At 37.7% G+C, this 19,176-nt stretch overlaps 1 protein-coding gene across 1 annotated transcript in view; it reads left to right on the top strand.

Moving 5' to 3' along the window:
• Positions 1–2,891: 2,891 nt before the first annotated feature.
• The window catches only part of LOC118022885 (zinc finger protein 420-like), a 60,035-nt gene continuing 43,750 nt past the window's right edge, over positions 2,892–19,176 (top strand). Inside the window, 3 exon segments of the mRNA XM_035023856.1 lie at positions 2,892–3,967; positions 17,801–18,026; positions 18,119–18,603. Coding sequence (XP_034879747.1) covers positions 2,945–3,967; positions 17,801–18,026; positions 18,119–18,603 — 1,734 coding nt within the window. The 5' untranslated portion in view covers positions 2,892–2,944.

Here is a 19,176-nt window from a genome sequence, read left to right as displayed (position 1 = left end):
TAATATACCTATCTTTTTTTAAAGTCATATTAAGTATTATGACCTATTTTTTTAAAGATTTTATTTTATTTATTTGACAGAGAGATAGAGAGAGAGCACAAGTAGGCAAAGTGGCAGGCAGAGGGAGAAGGGGAAGCAGGCTCTCCGCTGAGCAGGGAGCCCAATGTGGGGTTAGATCCCAGGGCCCTGGGATCATGACCTGAGCCGAAGCTAGCTTGCTTAACCAACTGAGCCACCCAGGTGCCCTTAATACACCATTTATCTTAACTGTTAAGTTTAGATTATTTTTAGTTTAGAATTGGAATATATAAAACATTTATATGCTTTAAAAGTCAATATAAAAATATACTTAGAGAAGTTATGTTTGCAACCCTATCTGCTTCATTCATTGCCATCCTCACTCTAGGTATTTGGTGGTAGGGGGAGGGGGTTGGTTGAGGTAGTCTGGTTAATCCTTTCTGCCTTTATTTTTTCAGAAATAGAGCATGTTCACATTTATATTCCCAATTCTCCTTCCCTCTTGTACATAGGATAGTATTCTCTCTGCACTCTTTTTTTTTTTTAAAGATTTTATTTATTTATTTGACAGAGAGAGACACAGTGAGAGAGGGAACAAAGGCAGGGGGGAGTGGGAGAGGGAGAAGCAGACTTCCCACGGAGCAGGGAGCCCAGTGCGGGGCTCGATCCCAGGACCCCGGGATCATGACCTGAACCGAAGGCAAACGCTTAACAACTGAGCCACCCAAGCGCGCTCTCTGCACTCTTTTTTACTGTCCTGTTTTTTTTTCTTTTTTGATTGAGAGAGAGAGAGAGCGCATGCGCGTGTGCACATGCAAGTGGGGGGAGGGGCAGAGGGAGAGAGAAAATCTTAAGCAGGCTCCACTCAATGTGGAGCCTGATGCTGGGCTCCATTTCATAACCCTAAGATTGTGACCTAAGCCGAAATCGAGTCGGATGCTCAACTGAGCTACCCAGGCACCCCGTTCTGGTTTTCTTTTAATAATTATTAACAAGTTGTTGTGGAAATCATTCCATATAGATACGTTGGCAAAAATAAAAAAGATGTATAAAATTGACTTAATCTTTCTTGGTGTTATGTGTTGATTTTTGCCATATCTCATTAATTATTGGAATTGTTAATAGTAAAGTTTCCAAGCAGACAGTCACAAAATTTGTAAATATTTTCAGTTTTGTTTCTTGCTTTTCTGTGCTTGCAATTTTGATACTCCTTTTAGTCTTATTGCTGTGGCTGCACTATTCAGGAAGTGTTCAATAGAAATAGCACTACTATGTGTTTTCATCTTTTTTCATGATTTTTATGAGCATGACTTTTTCTTCTTTTTAAAAAAAAAATTTTTTTTAAGATTTTATTTATTTATTTGAGAGAGAGAGAATGAGAGAGAGCATATGAGAGGGGTTAGGGTCAGAGGGAGAAGCAGACTCTCTGCCAAGCAGGGAGCCCGATGCGGGACTCGACCCAGGGACTCCAGGATCATGACCTGAGCCGAAGGCAGTCGCTTAACCAACTGAGCCACCCAGGCACCCTAAAAATTTTTTTTAGTTTTGGAATAATTTTATATTTACCAAAAAAGTTGCAAAAATAGTATAGAGAGTTCCTATATTCCTCACCTAATATCAATTTCCTCTACATTTTTGTGGCATATTTGAATTTACCTCATCCCCATCATTTTAATTCCCTCCAACATAGTATATCTGTCATAAACTTCATGATTTATCCTTTCTTTGTTTTGCTTAATGTGAGCCCTTATGTATATATCTTCATATATCCCCTTTCTTTTATAAATGGTAGCAGCATATACATAGTTTACTCCTTCCTACCTGTTCTTCTACTTTAAAAAGTCATGAAGATCATTCAATAGGAATATATAGATACTTCTCATTTCTTTATTAAGTTACTTAGAACTCTATTGTGTGCATTTACGATACTGAGTTCAAGTAGTATTAAGTTGGTGGCTATTTGGGTTTGTTATAGTCATTTGCTCTTACACAAATAGTTCTGTAGTGGATAACCTTCTGCATAAATCTCTTCAGATTCTTTCCAGAAAGTATAGTTTGGGTTCCTAGAATTGGGATTGCTTGCTCAAGGGATAAATACTTATATAATTTTGCTAGAAACTGGCAAATATCCCCGTATGGTAATTGTACCATTTTTATTTGCTACACTGAATGTGTGAAAGAGGTTACTTGCCTATAGCCTTCTAACAGATTAGGTTATCAGATTTTTGGGTTTTTGCCGAAGTATACTTTGAATTTATTCCAAAATTTAAGAATCATTGACTTCGTCTTTTTCTGATCCCCTTCCCCCATGTCTTTCTATGTCTCTCTTCAATTTCTATACTTTATCTCTCAAATTGCACCACCATATAAGAACTGTAAATCCTATTTACATTATAAACATTGATGTCAATGTAATTCTGCCTTTTCTAAGTTTTGTGTCTTCTCCCTCCCAAAAAAGTGAATGTTTTTGTGTTTTCTTTCAGAATATAAATCTAGGTGTGAGAACAAGAAATTATCTCTGAAAAAGGGTAACTATAAAATAGATTCATCCCAGTGGGTTATAATGGAAGGATTTACAAAGCATGGACTTAAACAGGGATCTCAGGAAAGACATTTTAGCCAAATCTCATGTACCTCTGAAGACATATCCCCTTTCATTCAGCAAACATCTCTCCCTCTACATCGAACATTTAATACCAAAGAGAAATCTTATGAATGCCAAAAACATAAAAATGCCTATGGACAGGACTCAAAACTTACTACACATCAAGAAGGTCATAATGGCGAGAAATTCTATGACTATAAGGAATATGGGAACACCCTTAGTAGAACTTCAAAACTTAGTTCATATCATTCAGTGCATATTGGTATGAGACCCTATGAATGTGAGGAATGTAGGAGGTCTTTGAATAGTGACTCGGACTTTATGCAACATCAGATAAATTTTACTAGGGAGAAATCTAATGAATTTAGGAAAAGTGGGAAGGCCTTTACTAATGCCTCACAGTTTTTTCTACATCATAGCATTCATACAAGTGAGAAACACTTTAAATGTAAGGAGTGTGTTAGAGAATTTAGTAATGGTACAGCCCTTATTCGTCATCAGAGGATTCATACTGGTGAAAAACCTTATGAGTGTAATGAGTGTGGGAAGGCTTTTAGTACTAGTTCAATATTTAGAGTACATCAGAGGATTCACACAGGTGAGAAACCCAATGAATGTAAAGAATGTGGAAAAGCCTTTCGTCATTCCTCATACCTTACTCAACACCAAAGAATTCATACCGGTGAGAAACCTTATAAATGTAAGTATTGTGTTAGAGCATTTAGTAATGTTTCGGCCTTTATTCGGCATCAGAGGATTCATACTGGTGAGAAACCCTACAAATGTAAGGAATGTGGAAGAGCCTTTAGTACTGGCTCAATCCTTACAGCACATCAGAGAATTCACTCAGGTGAGAAACCCTATTTATGTAAGGAATGTGGGAAGGCCTTTCGTCAGTCTTCAGACCTTACTCAACATCACAGAATTCATACTGGTGAGAAACCCTATGAGTGTAAGGAATGTGGAAGGGCCTTTCGTCGTTCATCAGAACTTTCTCGACACAAGTTAATTCATGCTGATGAGAAATTGTATGAATGTAAGGAATGTGGAAAGATATTGAGTAGAGATTCAATACTTATACAACATCAGAAAATTCACACTGGTGAGAAAGCCTGGGAATGTAATGAATGTGGAAGAGTTTTTACTTGTGCAACATACCTGACCCGGCATCAGCGAATTCATACTGGTAATAAACCATATACTTGTAACAAATGTGGAAAAGCCTTTCTTCGTTCTTCAGACCTTATTCTGCATCAAAGAATTCATACTGGTGAGAAACCCTATGAGTGTAAGGAATGTGGGAAGGCTTTTGCAAGAGGCTCAAATCTTAATCGCCATCAAAAAGTTCATAATGGTAAGAAATAGTATGAAAGTAAGCTTTGTAAGACCTTTAAGCATGTCTTTCAGGTAACATGACATGAAAGAGAAATCTTAGAAATGTAATAGGAGAAATCCTAAAATTTATTGGTAAGAAAATATAGAAATATAATTAATATGAGAATGCCTTATGTGTTTCACAGTTTAACTACCATAAGAATAAAATGAATATTGGAAGTTCTCTATCAATAGCTCATTCCTTTCTAAATTTTAAAAACTTTCTAATCATGAGTGGAGAAAAGTGAAAAATCTTTTTTGTTGCATTTTTCATATTTTAAAATACTTTAAATCCACTTTATTTTTTATATAGCTGTAAGTAGTTCGGTTTATGCATAGCTAAAATACTATATTATTATGTTGTACATTAAATTTTTGAATTTATTTTGTTCTCACCAAAACTCTTATTACAGCACAACTTATTCAGTAACTATTTTCTGAAGCTATTTATGCACAGTTTTGTGACATTTTATATTTTTAATGTTATAAGCTTGGATATAATGAGTCTTTTTATACCCCGACATCCAATTTGGAAACTCTTTACTTGATCTTTTTATAATAAATTTATACCTGCATATCTTTGCATCTGTACCATTTTATTTATTTATTTATTTATTTTTAAAGATTTTATTTATTTATTTGACAGAGAGAGAGACAGTGAGAGAGGGAACACAAGCAGGGGGAGCGCGAGAGGGAGAAGCAGGCTTCCCGCCGAGCAGGGAGCCCGATGCGGGGCTCAATCCCAGGACCCCGGGATCATGACCTGAGCCGAAGGCAGATGCTTAATGACTGAGCCACCCACGCGCCCCTGTACTGTTTTATTTAAAATATCATTACTTTAAGGGGTGCCTGACTGGCTCAGTCAGAGGAGCATGCAACTCTTGATCTTGGGGTTGTGAGTTTGGTCCCCCATGTTGGATGAAGATGTTACTTAAAAATAAAATCTTTTAAAAATAAAATATCATTACTTTAAGATATATATTTTAATATTGATAAAGTGATTATTTGTATATATAAATTAATATTTTTATTTCATAAATGTGATATTTTATTGTAATAATTTTCTCTAAATTTTTTAATTCTACAAAGAAGCCAATAAAGTTAGCTTTCATCCCCCAAAGGGGCTATAACTATGGTCAAATTGTTGGAACAAATCCTTTTATAATTTTTTAAAGCAAATGTAATCATATTATTCAAATTGTCTCATAAATTGTCTTCTTAATGACAAGATATGTCATATAGGACATTCCATGTGATTAAGTGCATTAATAATGTTAATATATATGACTGTACCATTATTTTTACCAAACAGCTATGGTCAAATAATATGACTGACTCCACTTTTTTTGTTTGTAAGGAATGCCATGTTTAGCATCCTACTTGGCACGCTGTACTTGGTTGTCTTCTCTTCATTGTTTTTGAAATCTCTGCATACCTTTTGACATGTACATATTTTAAACATGACAGATTAAACTGGCTTCCTTTTTGACCATACTGTACTATGCCATTTTTCTCTCCTTCCCTCCATGTTACTTATCCTTGTGGACTTTTTCCTAATGATTTTGCCCAAATATAATGTAGGGACATTTAATTTTTTAAAAAATAATTCATTTCCATTTCAACATATTTATATTAAAAACACATTCCTATATGTTATTATAGTTTATGTGAAATGGCATGGCTATATTCACTAGTATATGTGGGTTTGGTAAGGATCAAATGAGTTAATTTACACAAATGCTTATAATTAAGACTTTAACATGCTCAGTAAATATAATCCATTATCAATATTATTTTTTTCCTTTGTCTATTTTATTATTTATGGAATGGCTCTTAACTATGGTGTATATTTTATTTAATATCAGAAATTTAATATTGGAGAAGAATGTTAAGCCTCTAGTGAATATAGCAAAGTCATCATCATTCATTCCTTCTTGGGCGTGAGATGATCCATCCTGAAGAAAAAAAACATAAGAATATAATGAATAATGCTTTTATTCGTATCTAACCTTGTATGTTGAATCCTAAAATTTATGTCAGCATGCAACATTATTGAGAATATTATTGCCCACATTATTTGACTGATTAAAAAATAATATTGGATTGTAGGAACATCTGACTCTTGATCCAATGCATGTTTAAGCCAACATTTGTCTAAGGATGAAATATGAACAAACTGCAATTTTTTGAACATAAAGGTTGCTGAGTATCCTACACAGCAAAACCTGTGGGAGGTGGGCAGAATTACTCACAGAACTTATAACTCTAAATCCAGACATGTAAAAAAATAAAAATAAAAAAATAAATCCAGACATGTATTACAATAATTAATACTTGAAATCTGGCCCTGGTGCTACAGGGATGTAGAGGAAGCTTCCATGTATCTGGGACTCAGACTGCCTCTAGAGTGGGGTTTAGCTTGGCTAGTGCTGGTGTCTCTGGAGGTATGATACAGGTGGATCTGAGAAGTTTGGAACAACTGCGAACTAGAATCAACAGCTTCTACTGGGAACTATGGCCACTAATAGGGCTTATCACTTTTCTATTGCTGCATAACAAATTGCCACAAGTTTGGCAGCTTAAAGTAATACACAATTATTATCTCAAAGTTTTCATGGGTACATGTGAGGGCCTGGCTTAGCTGGGTCCTTTGCTCAGGGTCTTACAAGGTGGCAATTGAGGTGTCAGTTGGGGATGGTGTCTCACCGAAGGCCCAGGGTCATCCTCCAAATTTACATGTTTGTTGGCAGAATTAATTTCCTTGAAGCGATAGTAATGTTGGCTTGTTTCTTCAAGGGCGGCAGAAGACATTTTTACTTCTGTCTCTGACCTATAGATCTTTTAAAAGGCACATCTCTCAGAATCTGCCCATTCAGGATAATCTCCCTTTTGACCCACTTAAACTGTTTAGGGACCTTGATTATATCTGCCAAAATCCTTCACCTTTGCCATATAACTTAACATAATTATGGAAATGATATACCATCACACCATCATTTTTGCCACATTTTATTCATTAGAAGCAGCGCATGGAGGTGTTAGGGTTGAAGTATGGAGATAAGATACTACTTCAGTGGCCTCATTGCTTGTTTTTGAGGCAAGGGGAAAGCAACCATCTTTTCCTTCGTGAAAGTGGGAATACAGCACACAAAACAACAATTTTTGTTACTGGGTCCCTTGGTTCTTGTCCCAGATGCACCAAAGAATTGGGAAACCTGAGACCAGAATGGGGAGATAGAGTTTATTGAGTAGATAAGTGTAGAACACTCGAGAGAAAGCGGGCTAGTCCCAGAGCAAGAGTGGCAATGGCCCCGAGAAGCTCTAGCTGCATCCTTTTAAGCCTGTTTTCTGCATAGGTAAATTTGGCTTTGATTGACAGCTGGTGGTTATAGAACATTCTGGCTTCTGTGCATGTGCCTACCCATGATGCAGTCTGTCATAATTGTATTTATTTATAATTGTATTTATTTACAAATGTATGAGTTTCTAGTGAGCTTTTGCTGTGAACTTAAAGTTACTTAACGGAAAGTTGCACCTTTTGTGCTCATGCTCAGTTCTTGGACGTCTCCTTGTGGTTTTTGAGCCAGCTCTGTGGCTAGGCCTTTCCTGTTTTGTTAGCCCTTGGTGGTGGCTCTGAAGGTGTGGCTGTTAACTCTTGGGGGTGGCTCCGAGGGTGTGCTCAGCATCTGCTTAATCCCTCCTTGCTCATGCCTAACCAACTGCCAAACACTTTTAAGTAATTCTTATCTCAAAGACAGTCCCACTTTTCATCATCTTTGACATCTTTACTCTTCAGTGTCCAATACATTAACCAGTAGACACATGTAGTTACTTAAATTTAGATTTAAAGTAATAAAATTTAAAATTCATTTTCTCTGTCTCATAGGCACGTTTCAAGTGCTCAACAGCTGCATGCAGCCAGTGGCCATTGTATTGGGCAGCATATTATAGAACATTTCTGTCGTTGCAAGAAATTATACCGCACAGTCCTATGACATAAATGACCTTTCAGTTATTGAATTATAGGAGAAAACTTGGTGTTCATTGGCTCTGTTGCATACCCTGCAGTGATACCCACAGACAGAGTTGGCACCAGTTATTTTGTGGCTTCATCTAGATCCAGGAGAAAAAAAGTTGTATTTTATCACCCTTTTGCACATTAAACTATGATGAGAGACCAATCTGAAGTTGCCTTGGTAGAAAATTAACATAGAGAAGTCAACAAACCCATGTCCAAATATTCTTTTTTTTAATTTTTAAAAATATTTTATTTTTGCGAGAGAGAGAGCATGAGGGAGGGGATGGAGGGCAGAGGAAGAATCAGACTCCCCACCGAGTGGATGTGAACTCTGGGATCATGACCTGAGCCGAAGGCAGACGCTTAACCCACTGAGCCACCTAGGTGCCCTCATGTACAAATATTCTTAAAAAATAGAAGATCCAATAGAAAAAAAAAAAAAAACTGCTTTTATGGTAGTCACAAAAAAAAAGCTATCAAGAAATAAAATTAAATAGAAATGTCCATAATCATTATGGAAAAATACTAATCCCTCCTTGCTCATGCCTAACCAACTGCCTAACACTTTTTAAGTGTGGAAAATAAAAATTTTCCAAAGCAATCGGGAAATGAAAAAATAAAAGGATATAACATCTGGGATTGCAGTACTGACATCGTTAAAAAATCATAATTCCTTAGCTTATAAATGTGATGCAATCTCAATTAAAAATACCCAGCAATTTTTTTAGATATATGAGCTAATTCTAAAGTCTATATGGAAAAATAAAGAAATCAGAATAACCAGTACAATTCTGAAAGAGGAGAAGAATTGGATAATTGGAACCATCAGATATTAAGACATACTATAACTCTATAATAATTAGGAGTATAGCTCTAGCAAAAATATAATAGAACACTAGAACTACTTAAAAGTCCAGCTATAGATCCAAACACATAGGAAAGATAGTATATGATAATGAAGGCATTTTGGATCATTTAATACCCTTTGAATCTTGAGGAGTTGGATGTATTATATGTATATGTTACATAAAGGTTTTTCAACAGATGTTTTTAGTAGCCACATGGCAAAGATAGGACAAATTTGTATCCATATTTATTCAAACAGTCTGAAAGCGCCACTCCATAGTTTACTCAAAAACAAAAAGAGAAGATATAGCTTTAAATAGGACTGTTGACTACAGCCTTAAGGAAATAAATTAACATCAGGAATGGGAAAAAGGTGACATCAAGTGGCCTCTGATATGACACATTAAGAAGGACACAATATCACCCATGGAGTATTCTTGTCAAAATATTTAGCCTAGGGGCCCCTGGGTGCCTCGGTCGGTTAAGCGGCTGCCTTCGGCTCAGGCCATGATTCAAGGGTCCTGGGATGGAGCCCCGCGTCGGGCTCCTTGCTCAGCATGGAGCCTGCTTCTCCCTCTCCCTCTGCCTGCCTGCCGCTCCCCCTGCTTATGCTCTCTCTCTCACCATCTCTGTCTCTGTGTCAAATAAATAAAAATAAATTTTAAAAAATATTTAGCCTGAAGGTCAACAAGACTTATATAATTATCTTTTATTTAGCCTATGCAAAAATTAATCAACCATGGACAAAAATTTTAAATCATTAAAAAAATCAGTCTTGGGTCGTAATCCGTTTCTAGTCTCTGGTTGTCACTAAACTTTTTTGACTCTGGTTTTCAAAGTCTATAGAAGAGAGTAATGATTCCCCAGATGGGATCGAGTGAGCCAAGGGCATTGGCAGCCTTCTGCCACTCAGGCAGTGGTCACTAAGTAACATTAACTTCTGATTAGCAACAGTACTCTGGAGAACACCGACCCATCCCACAGCGCTGGTTCACCAAGGAGGGCAGCTGGCCCTAGGCACAGGCAGCAAGAGCCGCCGTGGCGCTGTCAAGGGTAGAGAGCGCTCAAAGGATTCTGGAGGTTGTAGTTCAGGCCTCGCGAACGCCTCCAAGTCGCGCAGGCGCACATGCCATTTGGTAAAGTGGAATCAGTTTTGTCTTTGGCCTTGTCGATACCATTGCTTGTGGGGTCCGCTGAGCTCCAATCCCTTCTTCGCACCGGGGCGCCGGACTTCTTGGGGCTGAAAGGCTCACTGGTCCGAATGGGCATAAGCATAACCTTGCGATTGAAGGCCTTATATCCGGTAAGCTTGTGCATTTTTCGCCGCGGAGTTAGCAAGTTGGGCTCAGTTATCAGCGAGCTGCACCTTTAACATCTGGAGGTTGATTTACGTGTGGGGGCGACCGGGATTGACCAGCTGTGCTTCCGGGAGCCACCGCCTTCTTGAGGACAGAGGCGCCCTCGGGTCTTTGATATGGGACCTGAATTGGGGCACGTCTCTGGCTCAGGGTCTTGTCTGAGGCGGGCTTTTCTGCTGTAAGTCTAGTCTCCGGAGTCCTGCTCCTGGAGGGACAGAGGAATGCTCAGAGCAAGGTGGTGCGGGGTAGGGGGCATTCGTGCCCGCTTCTCCAGACACTGCCAGCTTCCCAGAGGCCATTCTGCTGCAGCCGGAGCCTTGGTCTCGGGCGGAATTAGTCCATTCTCTCTCCCATCCCTGTCAGTGTATCTGTGTGAAGTGGAGAGAGTTGACAATGGGGAAGCAGGGTAAAGGACTGCCCTTTGAACCGGGTTGTTCTGGGAACCGAGGCCAGCGTTGGTCTGCTAGCTCTGCAGTGTCAGGACTCTGCCCTTTTCCAGAAGGGGAGCCCCGAGGACGACTGCGCTTCGGGCAAGACTGAAAGCCATGACCCGAGGTGATGCTTCCTGAAACACAGTGAGCATTTGCCTTCCTTATCCTACCCTTTATTGGGTAAGAACATCTCTTTCAGGACTTCCTGACCATTTCCTTCCATCCCGTCTACTCAGCTGTGTTGCCTAGGGGCCCCTTCCGAATGGCAACAAGTGTTCACGACTTTTTTTCTATAAATCGTTATCTTTTTCCACGTGGGGTCAGGAATGTTGATTGAGCAGAAGTGCACAGGGAGGAAAATGAGGATATTATTTGCTAAATGAATCTGTTTTACCTGGACTGTGATGTGATGAGGTCAAGTTGAGCACTTGAGTGGGAGCTCATATCTGGAAAATCATGATCATCACAGACTGTAAGACAAAATGAGAGTTGGTGTTGTTCAGTCTTCATTTGACCTCAGCCTCTTTGTGAATCTTCATCAATTTTCATCAGATTTTTGGCAACTCAGGAACCAGGAACATTTATTACAGTTTAGTGATGCCTGGTTACAGGTTGAATTATACCAGAGCCTAAGTAGTTTGAGAACCTTATTGTTAGAGCCCAGACCGACAGACCTTAAAGGTCTTATTAGTGCCAAATACCAAAATGAGAAGAAAGATTAAGCCAACTAACTGCCTTCAATATTTATACTGGTATTTCCAATTATTCTCATTTTACTATTTGTGGAGGAATCAAGTGTAGTCATTATTCCTTGGCTTCTGTGTGTGTTGGAGTGGTAAATTAGCTTTTCCCCACTAGGGTTATAACATGATTTTTACTTAACTCTATAGTATATATATGTAGTTATTACTATGTAAGTATTAGAGCTGAGCCAAGTAGTATACTAAGCAGACATATTATTTCTAGAGTAATTTTTTTTTCCTGGAGCTAGTTATCTTTTTTTTTTTTAAGATTTTATTTATTTTTCTGACAGAGAGACACAACGAGAGAGGGAACACAAGCAGGGGGAGTGGGAGAGGGAGAAGCAGGCTTCCCGCAGAGCAGGGAGCCTGATGTAGGGCTCGATCCCAGGACCCTGGGATCATGACCTGAGCCGAAGGCAGACACTTAATGACTGAGCCACCCAGGCGCCCCTGGAGCTAGTTATCTTTTAAAGTTATTTGCTCAGTTTTCCACATTTGTGTTGCTAACCTATCAAAATGTGTAAACATCACTGTCACATGACTATCAATAATATTTTCCATACTGTCACAATCATCAGTCATTTAGTTCTTCAGTACTTTCTTCTGGTTTCCTTTGTGTTACTGCTCCTGTCTCCATTGGTTATGCTGCAGACTTGCTACACAGCTGTCATCCTGGTACTTTTCTTTCACAGTAACACTGACTCTTTTGTTCTCTTTCTCCTGTGACTCTTATTTCCCATCATCTGGATGCCTAATATACCTCTTGATGGTTTACTCTATAGATTTTATGGAGCACAACCAGTTACTTCCAAGCAAAGATGCATAGAAGCAGGAGGGGAATCTTTTGAACCTTTGCTTGTCTGGACTCTAAACTGGTTCTCAACCAGGAACAATTTTGCTCCTACCCTCACCCCTCCAGGGATATTTGGCAACATCTACAGATACTTTTGGTTGTCAAAGTTGGGAGGAGAGTGCTACCAGCATCTAGTGGAGGTCAGAATTGTTGCTAAACATCCAACAAACAGTGCACTCGACAGCACCCCCCATGACAAAGAATTATTCAGCCCCAAATGTCAACATTGCTAAGGCTGGGAAACTCTCCTCTAAACATGTCTTTATACCATTTTCTTCATTCTAACAGTGATATTTAGAAGTACATTACTTTTCTGATACTTTATATATAACCTCTTTTTTTCTGTCTTAATTTTTTAAAGGATATTCTCTTAATTTCTTTTATTCTCAAATTTTATTCTAAGATATTTTGTAGAGGTGGGTCAACAGTAGGCAGAGGGAATTACCTATTACTGACAATTATATACCAGATGTTATTAGACTAGATGATGGCTTATACTATTTCACATAATAGAGAAACTCTACTTAGCTGGCCTTTGTACATCCCAAACCTGCTTGGATACTGGAAATGTCCCTACTGTGATTGGGTGGTTTGATCTATCTTCAGGAACTGGAATGTTTGAGAACATAAATTAAATCATACTGACATTCAGACCTCCAGACCCAGCCTGTTTGTTCTATCTGTCCTTTCCTATAAACACTCTCTTTATCACCTGTATTTTCACCTTTTTCTTTTCTCCTCCCATTTAAAAGCTTTTGTTTTTATTATAACCTTAATACACAGATTTATTTTTTCAGGGACTGGGGTGATCAAGGATGTGTCTATAGACTTTTCTCAGGAGGAGTGGGGATGCCTGGATTCTGATCAGAGGGATTTGTACAGAAATGTGATTTTGGAAAGCTATAACAACCTGATCTCAGTTGCTAAGCATACCTGTCTCTAAAAATTCAGTCTTCCCTCTGGGATATTTGCTCCTCCCCTTGTGAATTTCTTAGCTCCTTTCAAATATCCTGTATATTCCATTTCCCTGTTGCCAAAGAGAAAGCTTAAGCTCTGTAGAGTTGAATATGTGCAGCTCTACCGGGGCTGAGACTGAAGCTCCATCTAACCTAAATAATGACCTTTCGTCTTTGAAGCTATTCCTAGCTTGTTGAGAGTTGATTTTTATGATTAGATGTTCAATTTTGTCAAATTATTTTCCCTATCTTTAGAAATAATCTTTTTATAATGGCAACCTTGTGTTCCTAGAATAAAATTAACATGGTCATATTGGTTTATTTTATATGACATTGTAGGATAGAGTTTGTTAACATTTTATTCAGATTTTGCATATCTATTTGGTAACTTAGATTGGCCTATAGTTTTCTTTCCTCATACAATTTTTGGTTCATTTTGTTTAAAGACTTTATTAGCTTCATTAAATGAGTGTAGGAGTGTTTCTTCATGTGTATATACATATACATACACGTATATATGTATATACATAGTTGTAGAAAATAATTTCAATGAAAAGTTGCAAGAATCAGAGAACTCCTTTATATCCTTTATCTAGACTCAGCAGTTTTCCAATTTTAATATTTTAACACATTTACTTTATCATTCTTTCTCTCCCCCTCCCCCATCCCTGTCTCTTTCTTTTTTTTTATTAATTTTTTTTTTTTTTTTTTTTTTTGAGAGAGAGAGAACACATGAGAGGGGATAGGGTCAGAGGACGAAGCAGGGAGCCCGATGCGGGACTCGATCCCGGGACTCCAGGATCATGACCTGAGCCGAAGGCAGTCGCTCAACCAACTGAGCCACCCAGGCGCCCATCCCTGTCTCTTTCTTGCTCCACACCCACATACACTCATACATATCATTTTTTTCCTGAACCATTTAATAATAGATTGTAAACATCATGGCCTTTTAGTCCTTAATACTTCTTTGTGTACTTCCAAAGAACAAGAATATTCTCTTACATTATTAAAACATCACTAGTAACATTTAAGAAATGTCACATTGGTAAAATATTTTTATTTAATTGACCATTCACATTCCAGTTGTGTCAACTCTCCCAATAATGTCTTTAGGGCATTTTCTCTCCCCATTTAGTACAGGATTCAGTCTGTTTTGGCTTTGCATTTTACTGTCTCTTTACTTTTCTCTTAAGTTGCAAAAGTTTATTAGACTTTCATTGTTTATAATTACATGATCATTTTTTGAAGAATAAAGTCCACTTTTTTTTTTTTTAAGATTTTATTTATTTGACAGAGAGAGACACAGTGAGAGAGGGAACACAAGCACGGGGAGTGGGAGAGGGAGAAGCAGGCTTCCCGCTGAGCAGGGAGCCCGATGGGGGGCTCGATCCCAGGACTCTGAGATCATGACCTGAGCCGAAGGCAGACGCTTAAGGACTGAGCCACCCAGGTGCCCCTCCACTTTCTTTTTTTAATAGAATGCTCTTCATTTAGCTTTTCTGTATTATCTTATGATTAAGTTCAAGTTATTCTTCTCCTGTCAGGATACCAAATATGTGATATTTTGTCCTCCTCAGGACATCATATCTAAAAGTATATGATTTGCTTCTGCCCCTCATTGATTATGTTAATTTTGATTACCTGTCCCAAATATTGTCCACTTTCTCTATTGTATAGTTTTTATTTTTTCTGCAACTTATCGGTCATCTGTGGGGAGGCACCATGGTAATATTGTATTCCTCATCAAAAGATGAGGCCTCATGGTTTTGTATTTTTTGCAAAGGTTTACAATTAATTAATTATTTTAGTGCCTAAACCACCCAGGTTTGGCAAGTCAGAACCCCTTCCAGGTAGCTCTAGGTCTTTCCAACATGCTGACATAATTTTTTAAGTGCTCACTTACTTTTTGGTACAAAAAGATGTTTAAAAGTCTTTTTCCTTTTAAAAACCCTTTTCAAATATTTTTGGGAAATATGTTGTATTTGTTTGCCAGAGTTGTGAAAGAGAATCTTTTCTATGCTTCTCTCCTGGCTTCCATTGACTTGCTGGCAATCTTTGGCATTCTTTGTCTTTTCCTGCATCACGCTGATCTTTGTCTTCATCTTCACATGTTCTCTGCATGTGTGTGTTTCCAGATTCACTTTACAAGAAGACTAGTCATATTATATTAGAGGCTCATCCTACTCCAGTATGATCTCATCTTAATTTAACTAATTTCCACATAAGGTCACCTTCTGAAGTAGGGGCATGGTAGTGGTGGTGGTAAGGACATCAACATATGGACACAATTCAACCCATAACATTTTCATGCGTATAAAAATTTTGAAACCAAATTGCACAGTCTGAGTAATAATACAGTGAAGACCCATCTTGTTACTCTGTTAGTTTAAGAAATAGAACATTGCAAGTACCTTCTAGGCCCCTTCTGTGCTCAATTACAGTTACTGTTTTTTCTTCACTATGGGGTTTGAAATAAAATTGACTGTGGTACACAGCTTGGTATCTAGTCATGCAAGTTCTCACATCCTGCTTCTTTGTTGGAACTATGGGTTATGATCCACTGGTGCTATACAGGTAGATTTCTGAATTTTGAAATGATCACCAATAGTTCTACTTGGAGTGTACCAAATTGATTATAAAACTAAAATCATGTTTAATTTGTTTTTGGTAGTTTGAGGTTTCTTTTGATTTTGTTTTATAATTATATGGAATATTTCCAAGATTCCAATGGCAAATCCATAAAATAGTGTATATTCAGGGAAGTCTAGTTTTTATCCCAGTCTATTGTACATTGCTCTCCATCTCTCTCTCCAGTGAGTTTACCCTTCCATTTTTTTTCTAAATAAAAGCAATTGTATATATCTTCTTAACCTCCCTTTCTTATTTTCATGGCAGCATGCTATATACAATTTAGTCCACCTTCCTTTTCTCACTTAACAGTATGTCCGGGAGATAACTTCAGGGAGGTATAAGGATTTTCATCCATTCAGGGGTGCCTGGGTGGCTCAGTTGGTTAAACATTTGCCTTCCGCTTGGGTCATGATCTCAGGGTCCTGGGATAGAGCCCCACATCAGGCTTTCTGCTCAGTGGGGAGTCTGCTTCTCCCATTCCCTCTGCTGCTCCCCCTGCTTGTGCTCTCTAACTTGCGCTCCTGCTTGTGCTAACTCCTGCTCTCTTTCTCTCTCAAATAAATGAATAAAATCTTTAAAAAAAGGGTTTTCCTCATTCCTTTTTATAGTTGGAAAATATATTCCACTTAGTAGATGCACCATAGTTTTTCAGCCAGTTATCTGAGAATGGACATTTGGGTTGGTTCCAGTAATTGTTATTATAAATTGTGCTTCACTGAATGGCATTGTATGTAAATCTTTTAAAATTTATGTCAGTATATCTTGAGAGTTGAGTCATGTCACTCAGATTGCTAGTTTATAAAAGGGTAAGTAAATATGTAATTTGGTTAGGGAATGCTGAAGCCTCCTCCACAGTGGGTATACCATATTGTCATCCAACTAGTAATGAATGAGAGAACCTGTTTCTCCTTAGCTTCCTGAAAGAATATGTTGTCAAACATTTAGATTTTTGCCATTCTGACGGTTGAAAAATGTTACCTCCTTGTAGTTTTAATTTGTTTCAAAATTTGGAAATTATCCATTTAAAATTTCCTAATCACCTCATCATCCAGTATGACTTCCCATCAATTCATGTGCTTTGTGCATTTATCAAATTCCACCAGTATATTTGATCACTGTATAAATCATTTACATCTCATATACATTAATTTCAAATTAATTCCCCTATTTATACCATAAAAGTTTCGTTTCTTCCAGGGGGGAAAAAGTGAATGTTTTCTATTATGCTTTCTTTCAGAACATGAATCTTGGTGTAAAACCAAGGAATTATCTCTGAAGAAGGAAGTTTATGAAATAGAATCACCCCAGTGGTTTATATTGGGAAGTCTTAAAAAACATGGACTTGAGTGTTCCTGTTACAGAATGACTGGGAATGTAAAAGAAAGACTGACAAAAAACAAGGATCTCATGAGAAAAATTTTAATCAAGTTATTTTCAACTATGAAAATATATACATTTTCAGTCATAACACATCTCCATATCAAAAATCATATATGGAAGAGAAAGACTATGAATGCAAGAACTGTGAGAAAGCTTTTGTACATGACTTACAACTAATTACACATCAGAGAATTGATACTGGCCAGAAGTTCAGGAACCATAAGGAATATGGGAAGGTTATTAGTAGAGGTTCAAAACATACTCAACATCAGATCATGTTCACTGGTGAAAACTGAACATAGGGAATGTGATAGGGCCTTATACTGTGCACATACTGTATTCATACTAAGGAGAAAATCTATGAAGGTAAAGAATGTGGAAAAGCCTTTGGTACTGGCTTAGTATTTCTATCACATCAGGGAATTTACACGTGTAAGAAACCCTGTCTAGTTAAGGAAGGTGGGATTTTTTTTTATCATTCCTCAGACCTTACTTATCATCGGAGACTTCATGCGAGTGAGAAACCTTATCAATGTATGTTATGTGGAAAAGCCTATAGTAGTAAATCAGCCATTACTCTGCATCAGAGAATTCACACTGGTGAGAAACCATATATATGTAAGGAGAGTGGAAAAGCCTTTCAAAGCAGTTCAATACTTACAGAACATCAGAGAATTCACACTGGTGAGAAAGCTTATATGTGTAAAGAATGTGACAAAGTCTTTCATTATTCCTCAGATCTTAAAAGGCATCAGAGAACGCATACTGGTGAAAAACCCTATGAATGTAAGGAATGTGGCAAGGCCTTTAAGAGTGCATTGTATTTTTTTTATACATCATAGAATTCATACTGGGGAGAAACCCTATGAATGTAAAAACAGCTAAGGCATTTGGAAGTTGCTCAGCCCTTAACTGACATCAGAGAGTTCATACTGGTGAAAAACCCTATATATGTAAAGATTGTGGAAAGGCCTTTTGTAGCAGCTCCAAACTTACAGAACATCAGAGAATTCACACAGGTGAGAAACCATATGTGTGTAACGAATGTGGAAAGACTTTTTGTAATAGTTCTATACTTACAGAACATCAGAGAATTCACACTGGTGAGAAACCACATGTGTGTAAAGAATGTGGAAAGGCCTTTTATCACCCTTCACGCCTTAGTCAACATTGGGGAATTCATATGGGTAAGAAACCCTACGAATGTAAGCAATGTGGGAAAACCTTTAGTAGTAGCCCTGCCATTATCCGGCATCAGAGGATTCATACTGGTGAGAAATGCTTTGAATGTAAGGAGTGTAAAAAGGCCTTTCATTGTTCCTCAGAACCTTCTCAACATCAGAGAATTCAAAATGGTGAAAAACTTTACGAATGCAAAGAATGTGGGAAGGTTTTTTACGTAGTTCAAATCTTAATATTGGAAAGATCATGCTGGTAAGACGCTCTGAAAATAATCTATGGGAAAGGCATTTAATTATGAATTTCATCTAATTTGAGATAGGACTTCATGCTGGTTAGATCCTATAATTGGTATGAAGAGCCTTTTATTTGTTTTTTACAGCCTAAATTGCCTAAGAATATAGTAAATATCAGAAGATCATCAGAAGTTCACTCCTGAATATCAGGAATTTATGACTGTGAAGGAAGAAAACGAAAACTTTGGTGCATGTCAACCTTAAATATCAGAGGATTTATCAAGGAATAATCCTAGAATTTCATTTTACTTTTCCTAATTTAACTCTAGGTATTTTTGCCTTACTTATATTTACTGGTCATTAAAATTGTTAATTGTGCTTGAGGCGCCTGGGTGGCTCAGTCGTTAAGCGTTAAGGGTCTGCCTTCAGCTCAGGTCATGATCCCAGGGTCCTGCTCCGCAGGAAGCCTGCTTCTCCCTCTCCCACTCCCCCTGCTTGTGTTCCCTCTCTTCTTGTGTCTCTCTCTGTCAAATAAATAAATAAATAAA

Source organism: Mirounga leonina, unplaced genomic scaffold (assembly GCF_011800145.1).
Source record: "Mirounga leonina isolate KUSES-001 unplaced genomic scaffold, KU_Mleo_1.0 Mir_177, whole genome shotgun sequence".
Lineage (NCBI taxonomy): Eukaryota > Metazoa > Chordata > Mammalia > Carnivora > Phocidae > Mirounga > Mirounga leonina.
The sequence above is the reverse complement of the archived record's forward strand: the minus strand, read 5'-3'. Positions and strand labels throughout refer to the sequence as shown.